The sequence below is a fragment of the Rattus norvegicus genome, chromosome 1, assembly GCF_036323735.1.
Source record: "Rattus norvegicus strain BN/NHsdMcwi chromosome 1, GRCr8, whole genome shotgun sequence".
NCBI lineage: Eukaryota > Metazoa > Chordata > Mammalia > Rodentia > Muridae > Rattus > Rattus norvegicus.
This window is the reverse complement of record NC_086019.1, coordinates 67,344,704-67,365,998: the sequence shown is the minus strand read 5'-3', so window position 1 is coordinate 67,365,998 and position 21,295 is coordinate 67,344,704. Positions and strand designations below refer to the sequence as shown.

The 21,295-nt window shown below is 47.8% G+C and overlaps 1 protein-coding gene and 4 non-coding genes across 36 annotated transcripts; 1 reads left to right on the top strand and 4 right to left on the bottom strand.

Annotated features, from left to right (window-relative positions):
- Window positions 1–788: 788 nt before the first annotated feature.
- Spaca6 (sperm acrosome associated 6) lies at window positions 789–20,003 on the bottom strand. 32 transcript variants are annotated; one of them, NM_001135720.1, is made up of 9 exons: window positions 14,866–15,153; window positions 14,006–14,089; window positions 7,249–7,317; window positions 6,649–6,672; window positions 5,850–5,927; window positions 5,666–5,775; window positions 5,200–5,356; window positions 4,917–5,127; window positions 4,388–4,478 (listed from the first exon to the last, which is right to left on the bottom strand). In NM_001135720.1, exons 1-9 carry the CDS (start codon window positions 15,071–15,073, stop codon window positions 4,445–4,447), a joined length of 975 nt encoding a protein of 324 aa, NP_001129192.1. In that variant the 5' UTR covers window positions 15,074–15,153; the 3' UTR covers window positions 4,388–4,444. The 32 variants fall into 32 exon arrangements, 31 of the variants coding, with proteins under 31 accessions (XP_063130355.1, XP_063130364.1, NP_001129192.1 ...); XM_017589730.3 differs by having other exon boundaries at window positions 4,395–4,478; window positions 14,012–14,089; window positions 14,866–18,673; XM_063274285.1 differs by lacking the exons at window positions 4,388–4,478; window positions 14,006–14,089; window positions 14,866–15,153 and adding exons at window positions 789–3,631; window positions 18,765–19,550.
- On the bottom strand, window positions 15,240–15,324 carry Mir125a (microRNA 125a). Its single transcript, NR_031868.1, has one exon. It is a non-coding gene; the product is annotated as a microRNA 125a (primary transcript).
- On the top strand, window positions 15,663–15,779 carry Mir3596c (microRNA 3596c). The gene has a single exon (NR_037379.1). It is a non-coding gene; the product is annotated as a microRNA 3596c (primary transcript).
- Mirlet7e (microRNA let-7e) lies at window positions 15,678–15,770 on the bottom strand. Its single transcript, NR_031805.1, has one exon. It is a non-coding gene; the product is annotated as a microRNA let-7e (primary transcript).
- Window positions 15,866–15,935, bottom strand: Mir99b (microRNA 99b). The gene has a single exon (NR_031857.1). It is a non-coding gene; the product is annotated as a microRNA 99b (primary transcript).
- Window positions 20,004–21,295: the final 1,292 nt, after the last annotated feature.

Below are 21,295 nucleotides of genomic sequence, written 5' to 3'. Positions count from 1 at the left end.
CTGTGAGAAATTATCCCAACAAAAGCAACAAGGAAGAAAGGGCTTATATGGCTTAAAATTCCAGGCTATCGTCCATTATTGCACGGAAGTCAAGGCAGTGGTAACTCGAAGCAGCTAGTCAGATCACATCCAGGCAAGAGAAGAGAGCCATGGATTAATACCCATAGTTGCTGCTCAGCTCACTTTTTAATCAGTCTAGAGGCCAGCCCATAAAATCGTGCTGCCTATGTTCAGGGAGACTCATCCCACATCAATGAACCTAGATAAAACCACTCACAGCAAGGCCACATTAAAACAGAGACTGGTTGCCAGGTGTCCAGTGGACGATCAAAGTGAAACATCACACTTTGCTGCAAACAGAGTTCAAGGTCATTCTGGACTACATTAAAGCTTTTCCCACTAAGGCTTTCTTGAACTCAGTTTTCATAACTACCATATTTTTCTTTTTGTGGAGAGCAATAGTCCATGAAAAAGCTGGCATAAATTGACTTTAGTAAACTGATTATTTGTGTAGCCACAGCCATAATCTTACATTTCCATCACTCCCCAGGCAACTCTAGCCCCACTGGTGGTCAGGCTTCTTCCCAATGCCCCTGCCCCTGCACATACACACAAGGTAGCCACTGTGAATTTGCCTGTTCTAGATAGTTCATATAATTTGAATCAGGCAGTCTGTGATCTTTAGTGACACAATTCAGCATAACACATTCAAAACTCATTCATGCCATTGACTCTGTCTTACTCCTTTTTATTATCCTTAAGCAGCATACCACAACAGGGACACAACCTATATTTTATGTACTTTATTATCAGGTGACAGATACTTAGGTTGATGACATTCTTCAATGAGTTTTTGTGTAGGCCTAAGATTTTAATTCCCTTGGATATACTCCTAGGAAAAGAACTACTAGGTCTTATAGCAGCTCTTTTTAACTCTTATTTTCAGACAGACTCTTATAGAGCACAACTTAGCCTCAATCACGGCAAGGATGACCTTGAGCTTCTGATCCTCCAGCCTTCATCTTCTGAGTTTCGGAATTGTAGCCACCAATCAACACACAGCTCATATCATTCAGAGGACAGAACTGGGGACTCCGAGCATGTACACAATCACTCCACTAACTAACTGAGCCACATCGGCAACCCCAGTCGGTTCATTAATTTTGTGGTTTTTGTGTGTATACTCAGGTGTGTATGTATGTGTATATGCATGTGTGTGTGTATGTATGTGTACATTCATGTGACTGTGTGTACACACTTAGGGGTCAAAGAATATGTCACCTCAGCATCCAGTACTCAATTTCCACTATGTTTCAGGCAAAGTCTTTATTTAGCCACTGTGTCTGTCACCCTTGGCTGCCACAAGCTTCCTAGGATATTCCTGGAAGATGGAGATGAGAGAGAGGATCAGGAGTTCAAGGTTATCCTTGTCCAACCTAGCCAAGAAAACACAAGCTCCAAAATCAGGGAGAAACTCTACCTCAGAGGAATAGATAGAACATGATAGAAGTCATCTGAGAAACTCCTGAACTCCAGATGCACAAACAGGCATGCAAACCCATTTGCACAAAAACGTACTCATTCTCTTCACTCAATAAAAATTTCTCATCTTGCCATAGAAGAAAAAGGATTACATGAGTTCTGGGGATTTGAACTTAGGTCCTTCTGATTCACTGCAAGTCCTTTGCTCACTGGGACATCATTCCAGATCGTAATTCTTGAAGGAATTGCCAGATTTTCCCACAGGGGCTACTCTGTTTCACCTCACTGCTAGCGAACGTGATGAGGCTTTTGATCTCTCTCTCCAAAATTATTACCTAACATTTTAATTACAAGCTGCCACAGTGGCTGCAGTTTGTTTTCTCTTTGTGGTTTTGGTTTCCATTTCCCTATGACTCATGTTGACTCTCACTGTTGAAACCCCAAGGAAATCACATGACCAGCAACCCCACTGCACCTATCCACCGTTCCACAAAATTGGTCATCAAATTAAGGTTATTAATTATATCTACATTGTTAAAACCATGGCCCTCCCACAGAAGGATGTTTTCTTCACCTGAGTGTTAGGAAGAAACAGGAGTTTCAGCAACTTGCTCCTTCTGGTTCTGTTTTGTTTGTTCTGGACTGAAGATGTTACTTAGCTCCTAAACTGCTTATCTAGCATGAATGAAGCTGAGTTTCAACCCAGCACTACATAAACTACATATGTTAGTACAGACCTGTTATGCCTGCACTTGGAAGCTGGAGGTGGGAAGATTAAGGTTACAGCCCCACTCTTCCCTTCTTTCTTCACTGCCTATCTGTGGATGAAACTATGATCAGACAGCTTCGTCTTCCTGCCTCTATGCCTTTCCCTGCCTGCTGTCAGGCTTTTCCTAGCATGGGAGAGACACACACAGGGACACACACAAGACTTACACAGCACATTCAAAAAGGAAAGAAAGGAGGGTTGATAGAAAATTAGGAAGGAATGAAAAAAGGGAGGGAGGAACACTAGTCAGATAGTGTGGCCTGTCACCAGCAAGACTAAGCCATGTTTAGAAGATTGGAAGACTCTGCCTTTTGCTATCATCATTGGAAAAAGGAAAGGGGCTGGAGAGCTAATGATCATATCTAGGACTGGGGATATATAGTAAGTTGCGATAGTACATACACACCTAACAGACACAAAGCATTAAACTGCATAAAACTGAGCACAGCAGTGCACACCTGTCTTACCAGCACTTGGGAGGTATAGGCAGGAGGATCAAAAGTTTAAGGTTATGTAAGTATTAGTTAGGTGGTCCTGAGCGAAAGAAGACTATCTCAAAAACTTGCCAACAAGCATGTTACATGGAGCATGGAGATCGGGGTTGCAGGGTGAGTGCAGGAGGAGTCAGGACTAGTCAGAGAAAGTGAATTGTGGGCTGGGGCCGGTGTACTGGGAAGGAAGTAAGTTCAAGTTCAATGGGAAGTCATTTCAAGAACCAGGAAGAACATGGGTGAAGGTTCAGACATGGAACCGAGCTTTCAAAGTTCAGGAGACTGAAGTTAAGGCCCCTTGATACTGAAAAGTAACAAGGAAGTTATGCAAAGAGATAAAAGCAACATAATAGAACACTGCAGGTTTTGGAGGGTTGTCAGTTACAGGGATAATATGATGGTGGAAATGAGTAGGGAGATCTCAGAAGACTAAGAGGACATGAGGATAAAGGAAGGAAACACATTACTGTAAATAGGAAACATGTACCAATGTCTTGGGGTGACTGAGAATCTTAATGGATACCACGAGGAGATAACAGAATTGCAAGGCAGGATGGACAGCTCTCTTCCTTCTTTCAAGGGACAAGGCAGGCAACACAAACAAGGGCCAGAATGTATAGGGCCTTAGGAGTTTTAACAAGAAATTAGACTTGGTTCCAGGGACAAAAGGAAGCTATTGATGGATTTAGGGCAGAGAAGTAACCCAATTCGACATACTTAAAACTACTGCATTGGAAACTAGTGGAGATCTGAGTCCATTCCCAGAATCTTCAGGTTAAAAGCATACACTTAAATTCTAGAGCTGATGAGGCGATGGATGACATAATTGATCTTTGGGGCTTGCTGGCCAGCTGGTCTAGCCAGTCAAGTCTTAAGCCATTGAGAAACTCTGTAACAAAAACAAAACAAAAGGAGAACCAAGTGAATTGACTGACAAACGGCAGTGGTATTGACCTCTGGTTTCTATATGCACATTCATGAACAGGTATTTACCCAATGCGCGCGCGCACACACACACACACACACACACACACACACACACACACTCTCGAAACCAGACTAGATATGTAGCTCAGTTGTATAGTACTTATCTAGAACCCAAAGTAAGGGGATAGAACTACTGCCTAGAATAATTCAGCGAGGGATGGGGTGGCTCAGTAGTATAGCTGCTGCCTAGAATCCTCCCAGTGAAGGGCTGGGAGTGTTCCTCAGTGGTTTCTACTCTTTTTTTTCCAGAGCTGGGGACCGAACCCAGGGCCTTGCACTTGCTAGGCAAGTGCTCTACCACTGAGCTAAATCCCCAACCCCTCTACTCTTAACTAGTAGAGAGCTACAAGTGTTTTCTCTGATATAAAGGAGTAGGGAAGGGTTTTTTTTGTTTTAGATTTCTTTTCCGGTGGTGGTGGGGTAGTTACCATATAGTACTCTGAAGGTATTCTCTAGAGATGGAAATATAAAAGAATCTGCTAGAGAACAGAAAACGGTTTGGGCTCATGCCCAAAGTCCTCCAGAATGAGCCTGCTAAACTAAACTGGTTTGTATCCTGCCACCATGGAGCCATAGTCATCTGAATATTAGGGGGTTATTTTGTTGGGTCCTCATCTCTCAGTGAGCAGTGACTTTAAAAGGCAAGCAAACAAACACCCAAGAACTAACTAAAATACAAACTTTATTTCCAGGACAGATGTAGGGTCAGGATTTGTTAGTTGCCACTTAAGTACCATCGAATTAACAGCCTGAGAAAACAAACGAGTCTGTGGTATGAGAAGGCCCAGTGATAGAAACACACTTGGGTTTCAAAATGCACGGAGCTTTCACCTGAGTTTCTAAGGAGAATTGGTATCAGGACTCATGGGTTACATAAGACAGAGCAGACCTGGACTCCTATATCCGAAGAAGTTCTGGGGCCTGAACTTCTGAGTCTGAGAACAAAGGGTTAGGCTCCCTAGGTCTTAAAGGGTAGGGACTAGAATTGGAACCTAGAAACTTGGTTCTGGGGAAGATAAGCTAGGGCCTAACCTTTGGAGTCTTTAGGAAGGAGAGCTAGGCCTGGATTTGGTCTAAAAGAAGACTTGGGTTGGACAGCTAGCAATGAGGGAGGAGGCTAGGGTCTGGATGTAATCGGTGAGGACCAGGAGCAGTTGGGGCAGGGGAGGGTGGTACCTGGCACTCACCACACTAGCACAGTAACACTAGCAGACCCAAGTGCAGCAGCAGCCGCCAGCAGGAGTAGGTTGCCAGGCGTCAGAGCCTGGGGTCTGGTAAGTAGTTCGCCTAGGCTGGGCCTCCAGGGCTGGATCATTTCCGCCTCCCGCGGTGTCCAACGCATCACTTCCCGGAACGTGACCTGGAGCTCAGTCTCCTCAGGCGGAGGAGGCCCCGTCACTGCCAGAGCGTACACGTTAGAGGGCAGAGCTCCGCCCTTGGCTCTACCTCATATCCTCGCCCCGCCCGTACCGTTCAGATAGAAGTAGAGCCGCGCCAGGGGGCGCTGGTCGTGCAGGATCACGCAGGAAAAGGTTCCACTGTGCCTGGGTTGCACTGGCCGGATTCGTGCCAGGTACCCGTGAGACCCCGGCAAATCACGGAAGTAGGAAACGTCCTGAGTCCGGACCTGCGGGACCACAAGGCTGAGGAGCTCAAATGTACCCTAACGGAAAGCCTTGCCCAGCTCTAATGCATACCCTCTCCCAAAGCACTGACTCAACTCGCAAGTCTCTGGCTCTTTTGCCTGCACTGTGCAACCCTTCAGGGCATTCCCCAAACCCTGACTCATAATGCACATCTGGGCATGGAACTTCCACATATTTAGCATCCATCTCTCCCTAGGTTCCCAACCCTCCTTGCACTAAACCGAATCAGTACACTGAACTGAACCTCATCATCCTTCCCAAGCCCTCCAGCTGGCTGTTTCTGGACTCACACCTCCTCCCGCATATTTCCAGGAATAAGTGACCTCCGACTCTGGCAACTGGAAAGCCACGATGCAAGAAAACAAAGCCTGGTCCCCTCGGTTCACCAACATGTCCTGAACTGGAAAGAAGCCAGGTGTCGCTTGTAGACCCCCACAAGTCCCGCCCCGGGGCATCCCAGCCCTGCCGTCTCACCTGGACAGTCTAGAGGCAGATCACAGATTGTGGAAAAGCAGCCCCAGCAGTGGAAACGCCTAGCGGCCTCTTGGACCCCTAGTGAACCACCGAGACCAGGTGTTGGGCTCCCCCATGAAGTCTCCCGATCAATTCTCTGAACCTTGTTAAATCTATGGGGACTCCCAGGGTTCTATTGGGGAGGTGGAAGATAGTCTCAGTCTTTTTTGCACCATGTAAATTAATCTGTCCAGTTAAGCCCGTTTCCTACAACATATATGTTCTATGTTTTGTGTTATAGCCACTGGAAACAAACTTAGGAATTTAGGCATGTAGCCAAGCTCTCTACCACTTAAACACATTCCCACTCCTCCACGTGGGAATTTTAGGCAAGTAGATTATAATACTAAGCCATATGTACCCCAGCCCCTCTGGAACAGTCTAGGCAGGGGACCAATCACTGTGCCCCTCACTGGATCTTCCAGGCAAGCATCCCACTGCTGAGCTGTACTTTCAGCATTCTTTTTGGTGTTTGTTTTGCCTCAGGGCTCCCCTAAATTGCCAGGCATGGACTAGAACTCCTATAGCCCAAGCTGATCTTGGACATGTCATACTTCCAAATTGGCCTCAAGTAGCTAGGATGACAGGATTAAACCACCAGGGCTTGCTTATACGTTTTTGAACAGTACCTAGTTTATGCGCTTTTCTATTGGGTTCCTTTCAGTCTGAGGCCCACTCATTGTCTCAATCTTAAATTTCAAGTTTCCACCCCAGACACCATGCTTTCCCTGCTGTTTTGAGTTTGGAACTAAGTCCTTACCACAAGGAGGGATGCAGTCCTGGGCTGTGGAGAGAAAGAAGGCATTAAGACCCAGGTCCTTGACAGAGTGACCTACCTAAAGCCCCTCAAGAAGGTATTACAGGGCAGGGAACCTTGTCCTCTGGAGAACAGGTCTAGGATCCTATACAGAACTTGGAAACACAGTACGTTGTTCCCAAGGTACAAGACCAAGTCCATGGAGCTTCATCCAAAGGGTGGAGCAAGGCTAAGTGTATGAAGCTTAAGGTCTGCAGTTAGCCATCTATGAAAAGGGGAATGGGGTGGGGATACAGAAGCCTTGAGGAAGAACTAGCCTTGTATTCATTACCCTTGAAGGTGGAAAGAGATCCCAGGCAACCAATCCTTTAAGGAATCAGCACTTAATTAGTAGGCCTTGTCAGAGAAGTACTACCTAGAGAGGATGCTTGAGCACATAGCCAGAAACAGATCTCAGAAGAGCCCTGGATGGATATGGGCCAGGACTGTCGTATGATCTGTATTAGGATAGGAAATCCACTGTTCCCAGCTTTTAGGATTCAGAACACCTACCTGTGTGCAATGGGGTATGTCTGCAGGGGGTAGAGTTGGAGGCTGGTTTACCTTTTTTAAGGTGTTCAATGGTCCTCTTCAATTTTGCTGCAGCACTGGTGAAGGCCTTCCAAAAGGACCCTGAAGGATGAAGCAGGGTGGTTGGACTAAGAGCCCTTTCCCTGGGCCTTGGTATCTCTCCCATAAGCACAGGATCTGTTTCCTCTTCCCACAGATCCCAAGGGAAGGCTGGCAAATGTCTCCAGAGTGTTCTTTCTGCGCCCTAAAAGAACTATCCATTTATGTCTTCGTGGAAATGGGAGGATAATGATCAAATCCTCTGCAGGGCTCACCGAGCCTGACTACACTGCTCAGTTTCCTCTTTCTGTGTTGCAGTGCTCTTGTCCACTTTCCATCTCCAGGTTACCTGGAACTCTTTAATTTATAAACATCTTTTGCCCAGCTCCCCACCATTCTCTCTCATCTCATGTATCACTGCAAGGGTTTTGATCATACCACATCTATACTAAAGTCCCCCACCTCTATCTTTCACTGTGCAGTGTACATGAGCTCCACCAGTTTACAGTTACATATGTGTGTATGTAAATTAGATGCTTACATATGCTAATGAATCAAGTCCATCTTTTCTGCATTTTAAGACAGAGGCTCACTATGTTCTAGGCTGGCCTGGACCTCTCTGTACACCAGGCAGCCCATGAACTCAGAGATCTACCTACGTGCTGGGATTAAAGGCACACAAAACCACACCTGGCTTTTGGTATATTTTTAATTAATGTCTTTTTGCTCTTTGAGAATTTCATACATGCCTGCAATGTAGTTTATATTTATCCCCTCTCCTATCTTCCAAACCCACCCACCTCCTACTCCTCCCAGCCCTCTTCATGTCTGTTTTTTTTTAATATAATAACCACTCAGTCCAATCTGTGCTGAACATTCACAAGAGCATGATCACCCTACAAATCTACCAGGGACTGCATGGATCCTTGAAGATAACTGGCTCTAATTCCTGCAACAGCCATCCACGATAACTATGGCCTCAGTTAGAGGTGAAGGTTTGGGAGCCCTTCCCCCACAGTGCTGGAATGTTGACAGACTTGATCTTGTGCAGGCAACCACAACTGCTTTGTGTACAGCAGTACATTAGTCCTGTCATGTCCAGGACACACCACTTTGTCTAGTTCTCCTCAGACTCTGACTCTTAAAAATATTTTCACCCTCTCTTCTCAATGTTACCTAAGCTCAACCTCTCAAACACTGTATCCTCAGAACACACAAAAGAAAACAGCTAAGTATATGTTGAGTGAATTCTAGAGTCCAGCAGGAACTATATAGGTCACCAGCGGTGGTGGCCTTAGACCCAAATTCATCACCTGGATGTGATAAAAATCAGACAGGAATTTTTTTCTTCAGTTTTTCAAGACAGGGTTTCTCTGTATAGCCCTGGTTGTCCTGGAACTCTGTAGAACAGGCTGGCCTTGAACTTAGAAATAAATTGGCTGGCCTCTGTAGGCCAAGTCCTGAGATTAAAAGTGTGCACCATCGCTGTGACCTGACTTATTTCTTTTTCTGAGTATGAGTGGTTGCCAATATATGACTTTGGGACAACATATAAAAGCTTGACATCTCTTTAAAAAATGGGGAGGGGGCTGAAGAGATGGCTCTGAGGTTAAACCAATGAATTGCCCTTGCACAGAACCCTACTTTGTTTTCCAGCACTCATGTCAGGAGATTCACAACCATCTCCAACTTCAGGTCATCTGAAGTTCTCCTTCTGGCCTTCAAAGGCTTCAGGACACATATATACCAACGCCACCCCCCACCCCCAACACACACACATTTAAAAATGTACAAAACTAGAAAACATGGGCTACAGTGCCATAAAGTGGTAGTTGGTCGGTCAGTGACCACCATTTCCTTTAAACAGAGCACTTCCAAGTCCTCCTTCTCTACCCAAACCACCATTCATTTCTACCCCTTCTCATTTTTAAGTTCGAAAGCCTTGATTCTAACCACCATAAAAATCCTCAGATCATGAGCTGGAGCTCTCCAGAGACCAGCCTTTTGGTGGAAATGGTTATGACAGTGTGTACCCCCAATCTTATTCATATGTGACATCTTAATCCCCACTACATCATGGAAGGGACAGCATTGTTAGAGGGGTTAAAATGAGGTCATTTGGGGAACCCTAGACAAGTATGAAAGTTCGTCTTTTTTGTCAATATCATAGGATTTAGAATCCCCATGGAAACCAACCTCTGGGGCTCTCGAGGAGTAGGTAGGCGAACCCTGTATGTGGGTGGTACCATACCACGGACTTGCGTTCCAGAGTGAATCAAATGGAGACATCAAATGGAGAAAGTCGAACGCCAGCATTCATCTATGCCTGCTTCCCATGTATGCAGGCATCACACACTCCTGCCATATCTTCTCGACACGATGGACTATAACCTCAAACAGTGATGCATCATAAACCTTTGCTCCACTAAGCTGATTATTAGGTATTCTGTTGCAGCAATGAGGGTAAAAGCAAAATACATCTGTGTATGAAACTGTTAGGAGGGAATTGTATTAACTAAAGAATGGTACATTGTGGGTTATCTACAAGGAGAGCGAGGTACCAGAGGCAAGAAGCTGGATCAAAATGAAGAAATCTGGGGTCAATCTCTTAACCATCAGAGCATGATCCAGAGATAGTAGTACTGTTGGGAGGATATGGTCAAAGTGGAGCTCTCAGTCAGAGCCGGAGGCCTGGATCCTGAAGGCCTCGTGCAACATACATCCAGAAGACACACACAGGAGGGCACAAGTAGGTGGGACATACCAAGTGCAGCATAAAGGCTTGTGAGGTGGGAAAGGGTGGGGCTAGTTTACATATCTAGTACACATGGGCTAGGGAGTGAAGGGAAAGATCCTAAACAGGTTAATTTGAACATGGATTGTGCCAACTGACATAACAGCATCAAACATAACATAACAGTACAAAGGATGCTGCAGTTACCCTGGTGAGGAACATGTATTAGGAGCTCTGACACAGGACTTGGGTTCCAGCATGTACAGCTATGAGTACACTTCTTTCACACAGACACATTCCTATCCACAGATCTCAACCCTGCCTCCATGAGTGAGCTTGATCAGGTGGCAACTCTCTGGTTCTCAGTTTCCCCTACATAAAAACAGTGCTAGCAATGTCTACGACAAAGACTGAGTGTGGGTAGGATTGAGTGCTAGGTGGGATGGAATCTTTGTCATTCTGAGCTGTCCTGTGGTCTGTTTTGGACAGTGCCCATAAGCCCTTAGTGAGGACTTCCCTCATTAAGGAAGGGTATCATCTTCTCCTTCCCCTTTCGAATCTTAGTTGGGGAAACTGAGGCATGAGGAAATACAAAACTTGGATATTGTGGCACAGGTTCTTAGAGGCTCAGAGAATCTTCAGATTAAGGTCAGCCTGTGCTACATCATGAGATCTTCCCTCAAAATAAACAAATAAAATAAAATAAATGTCAGGGTTATATAGTCACATTTAACTCCAGCCTCCATACTTAATACTCATGCAACATTTGTAAAAAGATTTATGTGTCTATGGGACTGTATGCCCAAACCTGCAGGCCATGCATCTATTCATACCCACGAGGTGTCCTAACTACTCTGCCTATTCCATTGAGACTGGGTCTCTCTGACACTCCAGTTACTGTTCTCTCAGCTTTGCTGGAAGCCAAAGCCCCACCAAGTTTCCTGCCTTCATTTACTTTGGACCTAGGGTTATAGGAAGGTAAGGAGATGCCTAATTTGCTTTGAGGGCGCTACAATTGAAACTTTAATTCTCACGATGGCACAGCAAGCAACCACTGAGGCATCTCTCTCTAGCCCCCCTTTTATTTTGTTTGTTGTGACAGGGTTTCACATAGCCAAGAGTGGTCTCCTTTAAACCCAGGGACATATACACATGATAAAAAGTGAAGCCAGAGGCTGGAGAGATGGCTAAAAACTTAAGAGTGTTTGCAGCTTCTGCATAAGACCTGGGTTCAGTTCCCTGCCAATACCTACATGGTTGCTCAGAACCTCTTCTGGACAGTTCAGGCACTGGACATGAACATGGTGTGCAAATATGTATGTAGGCAAACATTCATACAGATAAATGAAAAGGTAAAAATGAAAATTCAATTGTTTCATAAAGCCTTACAGTCTGAAGGTTGAGTTCACAAAATATGCTTAAGCAGTCCCGAGTTTTACCTGTGATTTGTCATGTCGTGTGAGGTTATGTACAGCTGAGATGACACCCAAAAAGGCCTTGGATTTTGAAACATTTTATACATACACATACCCACAGGTAAGAACAGATGTAAGCCACCCTTTTGAGACAACCAAAGTTTCCTTCAAGTCTACTGCCTCCTTCCAAATTCTGGCATTGTGCAAGCCACCTGGATCATTTTATTTTCCTCTAAGACAGGGTCTCTTGTCTCCTCAGTTGGGTTCAAAAATCACTCTGTAATGAAGAATCATCCTCCTGCCTCTACTTCCTAAAGGCTAAGATTACAGATATATGCAACCAAGAAGTTTACTGGGTGCTTGTTATAAAATCCATGACTTTGGGCATACAGACAAGCATTCTACCAACTGAGCTACATCTCCAGACATTAGAAAAGTTTTCACTTGTGTAGTCCAATGTGCTTTCCAACTCTTGAACCCCAGTTCCACCCCACACAACCACTTGGAGTGATAAGCCATATTCAATTTAGGAAAAGTGCAGATTTCAGATTACTTCACTAAAGATGTTCAACCTATACTTATATTATAAACCTATGATGTGTACACAGAGGTATTATCACCTGTGTAAACCCCTCTCCTCCAAGAGGCAGCACTAGTCTGGTTCATCCAATGCACAAATTATCCTAAATTCTTACTACATGTCTTCAAGCCCCAGCTCAGTCCTAACTTTTCCACCTGGAAGGTAGGGCTTTACAACTTCTAAAGGCTAGTATTAGAATAGCCCTTAGAAGAGTAATCAGCACACAGCACCTCCACAGCTTAGCCATAGCCCAGCCTTCCACTGCCAAATTCTGTATGAGCTTTATTAACCAAAAATTATAGAAATTGGAGACTCTCAATGGGAAATTCTAGGCAGGCTCTTTTACTACTGAGCTACACCCTTGCCCTCATACTTTATTGGCCGTCTATTGTCAATGCTCTGTCCTTAAACCCAAGCATCATAAAGGCAGGCCATTTGCAGTTTTGGCCATTCATTTGGCCATGAATAAACAAGCAAAAAGGAGTTCTCACACAAGTGCTTAAGAAACATTCAATGAGCCTCTGAGGAAATTACTAGGACAGTTCCTAATTGTTTCCAGTTTCTCCTTCTATGGGGGGTCTGAGAGGCTCCCCTGCCCTGCTGAAAATCTTCATTTGGTTCTCCAGATCTTTCAGGTCAGTGTCTTAAGTCTCTTTGACTGATCTCAACATCCAGGTGTCTAGGAGCCCTTCAGTATTACATCATGGTTATTGTATTATTACCCTAGTTCTCTGTCCCTGGTCCAGTTCTTGTCTCCAAGTTCTTCATCTCAGGATGTCATTCCTAAGCCATCAAACCCCGTAACAGGCCACCAGAAGCAGACCCACTTTTCTATTTTACGGTCCCCCTCCTCTTCTCTATGGTCTCAGATATGCATCAGACCATCTCCTCTCTATCCCCAACCTCCACCCGCCCCCAAATATCTGCCCCACATTAAAAAGAACTATTCTACTTCCAAGGTCTACCCTTGATCGCTTTGTCTAAGTTTCAAATATGGAGACATGTCAGGGCAACAACAGAATGCACATCCCAGCATTCTACATTCCATCTCTCAGGTTCCTGAGCTTTCTTTGGGGTGGGGACTGACACCCAGAAAATTCAGGATAATCCTGGACACCTCTGAATAACTGGTCCCTTTCTTTGTTTGGGAGGCCTCTGATATAAAACTTAAAATGAACCATTGTACATGAGGAAAAAGGGGGGGGGGGCCTCGAACTCCCAGATTCTGGGAGTAGCCAATTTATCCTTCAAATGAGTAAACAAGCAAAAAGGAGTTCTCACACAGCCAAACTATTACTATCTAATATACTTAGTAGACTGTGGTTGGGGGCACCTGGTATGAATAGTGTTAATCATGTCTTTTTGAAACTCATGTCCCCAGAGCCTTAAGTATATTACGCACAGCTACATGGGTATGATCTTCCCTAATGTTCCAGCAAAAATATAGTCTGGCCCTGACTATATCTGCCCTCTAAGTGGCTAGCTCCACTCTTCCTAACCTATCTTTGTTAGCCATGAGTAGTGTGTGTGTGTGTGTGTGTGTGTGTGTGTCTGTCTGTCTGACCTGTCTGTCTTATCCTAAAGGATTAAGTCTGTCTTGTTGGAAGGAATTGTATCTTCTCTAACACCCATCTCAAAAAACAGCATTTCCTCCCAGTGAGCTCTGACTTCTCTGGGAGATAGAGAGAATGTCTCACCTTAGGAGATGAGAATGTTCCACCTTCAAAGATGACAAGAACGACTCCACCTGAGAGCCTAAGAAATCTTCTACCTTACAGGTGAGTAAGTAGAGCCTCTCACCTGGGCTCCAGAGCTAGACAGTGAGATTCACTGGTAGGTCACATGTACTTGACGCCGAAAAGCTTCAGACTCCCTGTGACTTGTAAACCTCCCATCTTTGACTCCCATCACCTCTGGAGTTTTCTCAACAAATAACCTAACTCAAACAGGTTTCCACTATCACTCCCTAAAGATCACTTTCCCCATTAGAGAATTCACTTATGCCTTCATAGTACACAAAACACTCACCCTGGACAGCAGCCACCTCCTGAAGGAAAACTGTCATCTGTGTAAATTCATCATGCAGGTGGCTCCTCTCATCATAGTCTGAAGGTGGATGAGAAGCAGGCAGAGACACCATGGCACAAACCTGGTTCCACAGTGTTCTCTATGTCCAACTTATGGCTGAATATCTCCAATCCCTATGACCATCCCAGATTCTATAGTCCCAGTCTATGTTCCCTACATTGAGAACTGGAGACCGCCCCCAACCCCAACCCAAACCTTCAATCTGGTATCTGGGTTATCTCTCACTCCCTCTCATCCCTCTCTTTAGGCCTGTCTCTTACCTGGCACCTTGCATCTGCTTCCCCTTCTCTATCTTTACTCCAACCCCATAGGTCTCTGTGCCATCTCTGGATAACTGTCTCTCTATACATCCCGAACCTCTGTTATCTCTGCTATTAGTACATATCTCACTCACTCTGGGTCTCTGTTCCTGTCTTATCTCTATGTACCTTACTCTCTGTGTCTCTCATTCATCTCTCTGGATTTGTAGCTCTCTGTCCCCCTCTGTAAGTCTCTGATCTCCCCACTCATTTGTGTTCCAATCCATACCCTCCTCTCTCCGAACAATGCCTCTACTCTTTCTACTTGTCCATCTCTTTCCTTCTAACTCTGTCACAGCTCTTACTATCATTAGCCTCTGAGGCACTGTCTCATCTGTCTACACCCCACTCTGAACCTGTTTCCTTTCATTGTTTCCACCTGTCTCTCTTCCATGATCCTGTACTTAGCTTTGCTTCTTCGAGTAACTCAAAGATTCTCCTTCCCCTCCCCCGGGCCCTGGTTTATGAAGAAGGGGCAAAGAAGGGGCTCCTCACTGATTTCCATGTCTGAGAAACCCTCAAAAGCATCTGTGAGAGCATCTCTACACTTGCGTATCTTGGAGTCCTCTGAGCCCACAAACATCCGGCAGAGACTGAGGCGTTCCTCATGCGTAGTGAAGCAGAAGAGACAAGCCCATGTGGATGCCCTGAAGATCAGCAGGAGCAACAGGACAAAGCTCCCTACTAAGGCAACAAGTCCCATAACAGAGGGTCTCTGAGACTGAGCAGAAGATAGTAACCTTTGTGAGGTCACTGTGGGGGAGGGGAAGCCTGTGATCAGAGATTGAGTTTCAGCAGGTGGTCAAGCATTAGACTTCATTTAGAGGAAGGTTGCCAGGGGTCACCTGAAATCCCTAAGTTGTGGCTGAGCCAGGCGCCAGGCTCCCAAGAACCTCACCTGTGACCCTGGACGTCCTCACAGGTTAAAGGGTCTCAGGGACCCAGAGGCCGGCAATGCAGCTATGGTGGACCAGAAAAGACCTCTTCCCCCGAGGTGGGAGCAGGGAAGAGTGACAGAAAAAGAGATACCCAGAAGACAGACAGAAACCAGGAGAGATATCAAGAAGTTCAGAAACCCACAATGTCAGCGATTGATTCACAGCACTAGAGAAATAGGAGCTCCTAGAACCCTAGAGACAGTGGTTTAAAAGACAAGAGACAGACAACTAGAAAATCTTATGATGGCATAGAGACTGTAAGGAAAGGGGATAGGGCAGAATGGGGACAGAGAAGACACCCCAGCTCCTACCGGGAACTCTGGAGCAGTGGTGTGGACCTGGGGTCCCCGCCGGCCCCTTCCAGTGCAGGGCGCAGCCTGGGGAAAGCTAGGAGGCCGTATAGTGATCTCCTCGGGTGTCTTCCTCAACTATACAACCTCCTACCTCAGCCCGGGGGGCGCGGCAGGTGGGCAGATTGACAGATGGATTGATGGGAGACCAGAAGTAGGGAGGGTGGGGGAGGGCCGGGGAGGTCCCAGCCGCGATGGTGAGCCCCCGACACGGACCCACAGACACGAGCTTGTGTGCGGCGAAGGCCCCGCAAGGTCGGTTCTACGGGTGGGTGCCAGGACCCAGGAGTCCGGGCCCCCGGCCCCCTCCTCCCCAAGGAACCCAGGAATTCAGTCCCAGCCCCACAATCTAAGCCCCAGTCACCCTCTTTCAAAGCCAAGAGATTCAGACCTCAGCCCTCCTCCGTTAGACTAAGGGGTCCTCATCCCAGCCCTCCCTCCCACAGATTTCCTCCAGACTTCCTCCCTTAGACTTTGGGGTCCAAGTCCCATCCCTCCCTCCCATCTAGCATTGTAGACCCCCGTGCCATCGGACTCAGTTCTCCTCAGTCAGACCCAGGGGTCCAGTCCCTAACCCTCACCGGTTCTTCTCCACCCCGACCTCCTCCAGCAGACTCAGGATCCAACCAGGCACTTCCCTTAGAGAAGGCACAGTCGGGTTAGAGAACTGGCTTCTGGAGTGCAGAAAGGATGTGCTCCCATTTGTCTTGGCAATCCGAGCCCCTTCTGTAACCCCTAAAGGTTTCATATCCCAGGTATGAGCTAAAGGCTTTTTGGGTATCAGAAATCCTCATGGGCCTCTCGGAATAATCCTACCTTTTCCAAAACCATTCTCAACCTTTAGCTATGCTCAAGGAATAATGATACAACCCAGGGCCCTGTCTTCTCGACGCCCCCCAACTCATTAATGAGGTCGCTACCTGCACCCATGAGCCTCCCAGAAGGGAAGCCACTAGGCCAAAGTCAATTGGCTGCAGGTGGGAGGGGCCCTAGGATGTGCACCCACCCTGAGGCTCTAAGTTCAGAACTGGTCCTCTGAGGTTCCCAGGTTCCATGTCCATCTTCTTGTTTCTTTCTCTCCTCCCCACCCCCTTTTTTTTTTTAACCTGGCCCTTTTCAAATTTTGCCTTTCTTTCTCAGTTTGTATCATCCCTGACTAGACTTTCCTCTCCTCCCATATCTGGACGTCTGGTCCTCCCTCTGTCTCTGTTCTAGCTGACCCTCTCTACATTCACCTCTTTCTCACCTCCTATCTTCCATATCTACTTCTCAAGTCTCTCCCTCTTTTTCACAATCTTCTTTCATCTTCTTCCCTGGCTTTGTCTCTCCTTTTCTCTGAATTTCTGTCTCCCTCTCCTTTTTTCGTTGCCTTTTTTTTTTTTTATTTAGTCTAGTTTCCACCCTCCTCCGATCTTCTAGTCTCCTCTCCGGGTCTCTCCCTTTCTCTTTTCTCCTTCCCTCTTCTCCATCCCCTCCCCCCATTCTTCTCTCTTTCTCCTTCCCTCTCTCTCTCCCTCCCCCTCGCTGCTCCGAGCCAGGTCTGGAGCTGGGGGTGGAGTGGGGATGGAGTGGGGGTGGGTTGAGAAGGGGCCCTGGGCCGGGGTAGCGACCTGCTGAGGAGGGGGAGGAGAGGCGGGAAGAGGGCGGAGAAGCAAAGGGGGAGGCGGGGGAATTGAGACCGGTCTTCACTCGAGCTCAAGTCCTCCTTTCCCTCCTTCCCAACCTCCCAGACCCTCAGGCGGGGGCGAGAGTCAGGCCAAGGTGGGGAGGAAGGGGAAGGGAGGATCCAACACCCCCCCCCCCCACCAACCTGGCCCAGAGCCCAGGCATGGGTTCCCAGCATGCCCCGGGGCTGCCTGGGGCCTGAGGAGGGGGGTGAGGAAAGCAGGGAAGCGAGAATCTTAAAGATTTTCCAGCCCTGAACATCTCTCAACACACCCTGCAAGTTTCTCCTCAGCGGAGAAACTGAGGCTCACAGAGAAGGTTCCGGACTGGTTCAAGGTCACTGCCCCAGGCGTAGGTGCATCTCCCTTGGGTTCATAGGCTTGCTTTGAAGGAAGGGGTAGGCACTGGACTTCTCCCTGAGTATGGGTCCCCTCCCCCTCTTTGTAGACCCTAGGGAGCCCCCAAGGGTCAGAGAGCAGACCCAAACAGTCTGGCACCATAGCAACCAACTGGCCCCGCCCCCTTAACCCCTGGAGGGCTGGACTCCAGCTGGGGCTAAAAAGGGGTGGAAGAAACCAGGTTCCAGGGAAGGAAATCCCCCCCACACACACAATCTATGCTCCAGTCCGGCAGCTAAGAAGAAAAATGCCTGGGGCCCTGACTCGGGTTCTGATAGAGGAAGGGATTGGGGTTGGCCTATGCTTCTGGGCAGGAGGTGATGACTGGAGAGTGGACTCCTTGGTCAGAGGCAAGGAGTTGGGTGACCCAGACTCCTGGGTCCTGGGCAGACCGCAACTAGGGCTTCAGCTTGTGGAATTTGGGCAAGTGCTTGGAAGATGGACCCTGAGGAAAGAGGAAGCTGAGACCTGGAATCTCGGGTCCCCAGGGGAACCTGAACGCTGGGCCTCTCCACAACCAGACAGCCCCTGCCCCAGGCGCTGACCCGGGCCCGTCTGGCAGCCCAGACAACCTCCCCCTCCTGGCACCCTCCCACTCACACGGCTCACCCTTGACCCCGCAAAGCCCCGCAGCCCCATCTCTGCCCCTCCCCCTCCCTTCCAGACAGACGTTAACCCTTGGGCTGCTGGAGGAACCTCCAAAGCCAGACAATTTTCTTCCACCTCCCCTGCTTTCTCTGGCATCTGGTCCCGAGTCCCTTACACTCTGGAATCATACATCCTCCCCCTAGAATCTAACAGATCCCCCTAGCTTCTGAAATTCGGGGACCCCAGAATCTAGACCTCCAGCTCCTTCCATCAAAGATTCAGAAGTCTGGGCTCCCAGCTCTCCACCCTCCCTCCTCCCCCCGAACCACAACCGCCACCACCACTTCGCCATCCAAGCCAGAAGCCAGAAATCCAGGCCCAGGCTGGCTACCTCCTCCCCTGGGGACCCTGGAGTCCGGCCCAGGTCCCATCCCCCTCCGGTTCCGCAGACTCACCGCTCCGCAGCTCCAGCGTCGCGGGGACCCAGTGTCCTCCTCCAGCCCCAGCCCCAGCCCCAGCTTCTCCATCCTCTCCCTCCACAGCCGCCCGCGGCCTCTCCTCTTCCTCCCGCCAGCCCTGCCATCCTCCGCCCCCGGTCGCCTGCGGCCTCCGGCCCGTGCCTCCTCCCGGCACTGAGCGACCCGGCTCCCCCGCCCTAGACCCCGCTGGCAGCGTGGCCTCGGACCGGCCCCCTCCCCGGGGGGCCCCTGCCGGGCCCCTCCCCACCGCCCAGCCCAGTTCGGCCTGGCTTCCCCCAACCCCCCCTGCCCTGAAGCTGGCCTGGGTCCAGGGGAAAAAATTCCATCCAGCCCTAGGGAGGAGGAGCAGGGCGGAGGAGGGAGCGGGAGGGGAGGCCGGGCTAGGGGAACATGACGCAGGGAGAAGGGAAGGGACAAAAGAGAGGCCGGGAGGCAAAGGAGGCAGACACCCTCCTTCCCTCCTCCTCCCAGGATAGTGTCCGTTCGATCTCAGTAGCTTTCTAACCTTCAAATCTCTCCCCATACCAGGATTCTAGACCTCTTCCTTCTTCTTGCCCTCCACCCGCATGTCATTCTTTTTTCTGGCCTCCCTTCTATCTGTCCTTTCAGCCTTTCCCTGTCAGCATCTTCAACCATTTTGCTAGCGAAGGTTCTTGCATTTTCTTTCTGTTTTTCTCCCTTTCTGGATGGGTGTGTTCTGCCTTCCTCTCCTCTCCCTCTCTGCACCTTCTCCAACCAGGGGCTGCATTCCCACCCACCCCTTTCGGCTCCCCCCCCCTTCTCCTGCGCAGTGTTCCTCCCCCTCCTCTGCACTGGAACGCAAAGGTGAATCAGACCCCCATATCTGCCCTTGCACACGGAGCTCACGGTCTGATGGAGGAATCAGACACACACAGAGACTGTCCTGGGTGGTGGAGTGTGCCTGAGGTGGTGGGGCGGGGGGGGGGGGTTGTTGAGACCAAAGACTGAGGAGAGAGGGGATGGGTGGAAAGGCAGAGAGAAACCCACCCTACGGCAGACAGCGGAGGATCCGACAAGAAGGCGTGGTTGTTGGTGCGACCTTAAGAAAACCAGAAGTTAGATCCAATTGTTGAAGGTAGCAAGCAGTAAGGGAGGTCCAGTCCAATAGCACAGTTTCGGCAAAAGCCCAAAGGCAGGATCTAGGGTAGTAGCAGAGGATAACAATGAGGTCCACTGTGATTAGGGACCAAGAGACCGGAAGCACAGCCCAGACTAGGGTGAGTGGGCGGGCAGTCCTGAACTTGTTCAAGGCCAAGCTCAGAAGGAAGTTTTTTGAAGCTGACTAGGTGCCTGGGAGCCTTTTGAGCAAAGAGGAGGAGATGAAGCAAAACTATCAGACTTCTCTGGGGATTTGGGTGATCTGGAGAGAAAGCTTGTGGGTTCTGAGAAGGTGGTCTCTTTTTTCCTTGGCAGGGGCTAGGATCACAGTGGAAGGAGTGGAAAGGAGAATGTAAGGGCTTGTGGGTACTTAGGGAGAAGAGGAAACATGACATGCAGAAACTAGGATTCCCAAACTGCGAGAAGAGACCAGAGAATATGAAGGTGAATACGGTGGACAGCCTATCAGAACCTGAGAACATTAGCGGGATAGATAGGGAATTTTTTTTCCTATCGTTTTTCTCCTCGGGTAGGATCACTTTTATCTTCACCTGTGTAAATGGCGTACTCCGCTGTTGATTTATATTCATTCATTCTAGCGACTAGTTACCATTTTATTTATCCATAATTTACAAAGTGAAATAAGAAACAGGATCTTTTAAAAACATGTGCCCATTCAAATATTCTACAGTGATATATATATACATACATACATACATACATACATACACAATCGAAATATATTACTGACAATTGAATACAGATCGTAAAAACATGCTAGGCACGATGTCTGCTGTGCCCAGCTCCTCATAAAAGTTGGGTTTTTTGGTCTGGTTCGGTTCGGTTCGGTTCGGTTTGGTTCGGTTCCTTTCGGTTCGGTTCCGTTCGGTTCGGTTTGGTTTGGTTTGGTTTGAAACAGGATCTCACTATGGCCTGAAACTAACTTTGGCTACGATGCATATGAGTGCAGGTGCCCACAGAGATGAGGAGTGGGAGGGCATCAGATATCGGGAATCTGGAGTTGGACAGCTTTGAATCACCCAGCATGGGTATACTGGGAACTCAACATCAGTTATCTTCAAGAGCAATGTTTTTAAACACTGAGCCTATCTTATTTTATTTATTTGTATTTTAGTTAAAGTCTCACTAGGTAGTATAGGCTGGTCTTTATCACAATTCTCCTGCTTAAGATTCTTAGGGTTTTCTTTCTTACTGTAAATTACACTTTGTCATAAACATACATGATGAGAGACTAAGTATATAATATATGAGGTCCAATACTAATGGTTTCAGATAAAGATGGTGGAGTATATTTCATTTCCCCACCAATAAGAAGGAATACTACAGCCCCACATGTGGCATATATATATATATATATATATATATAT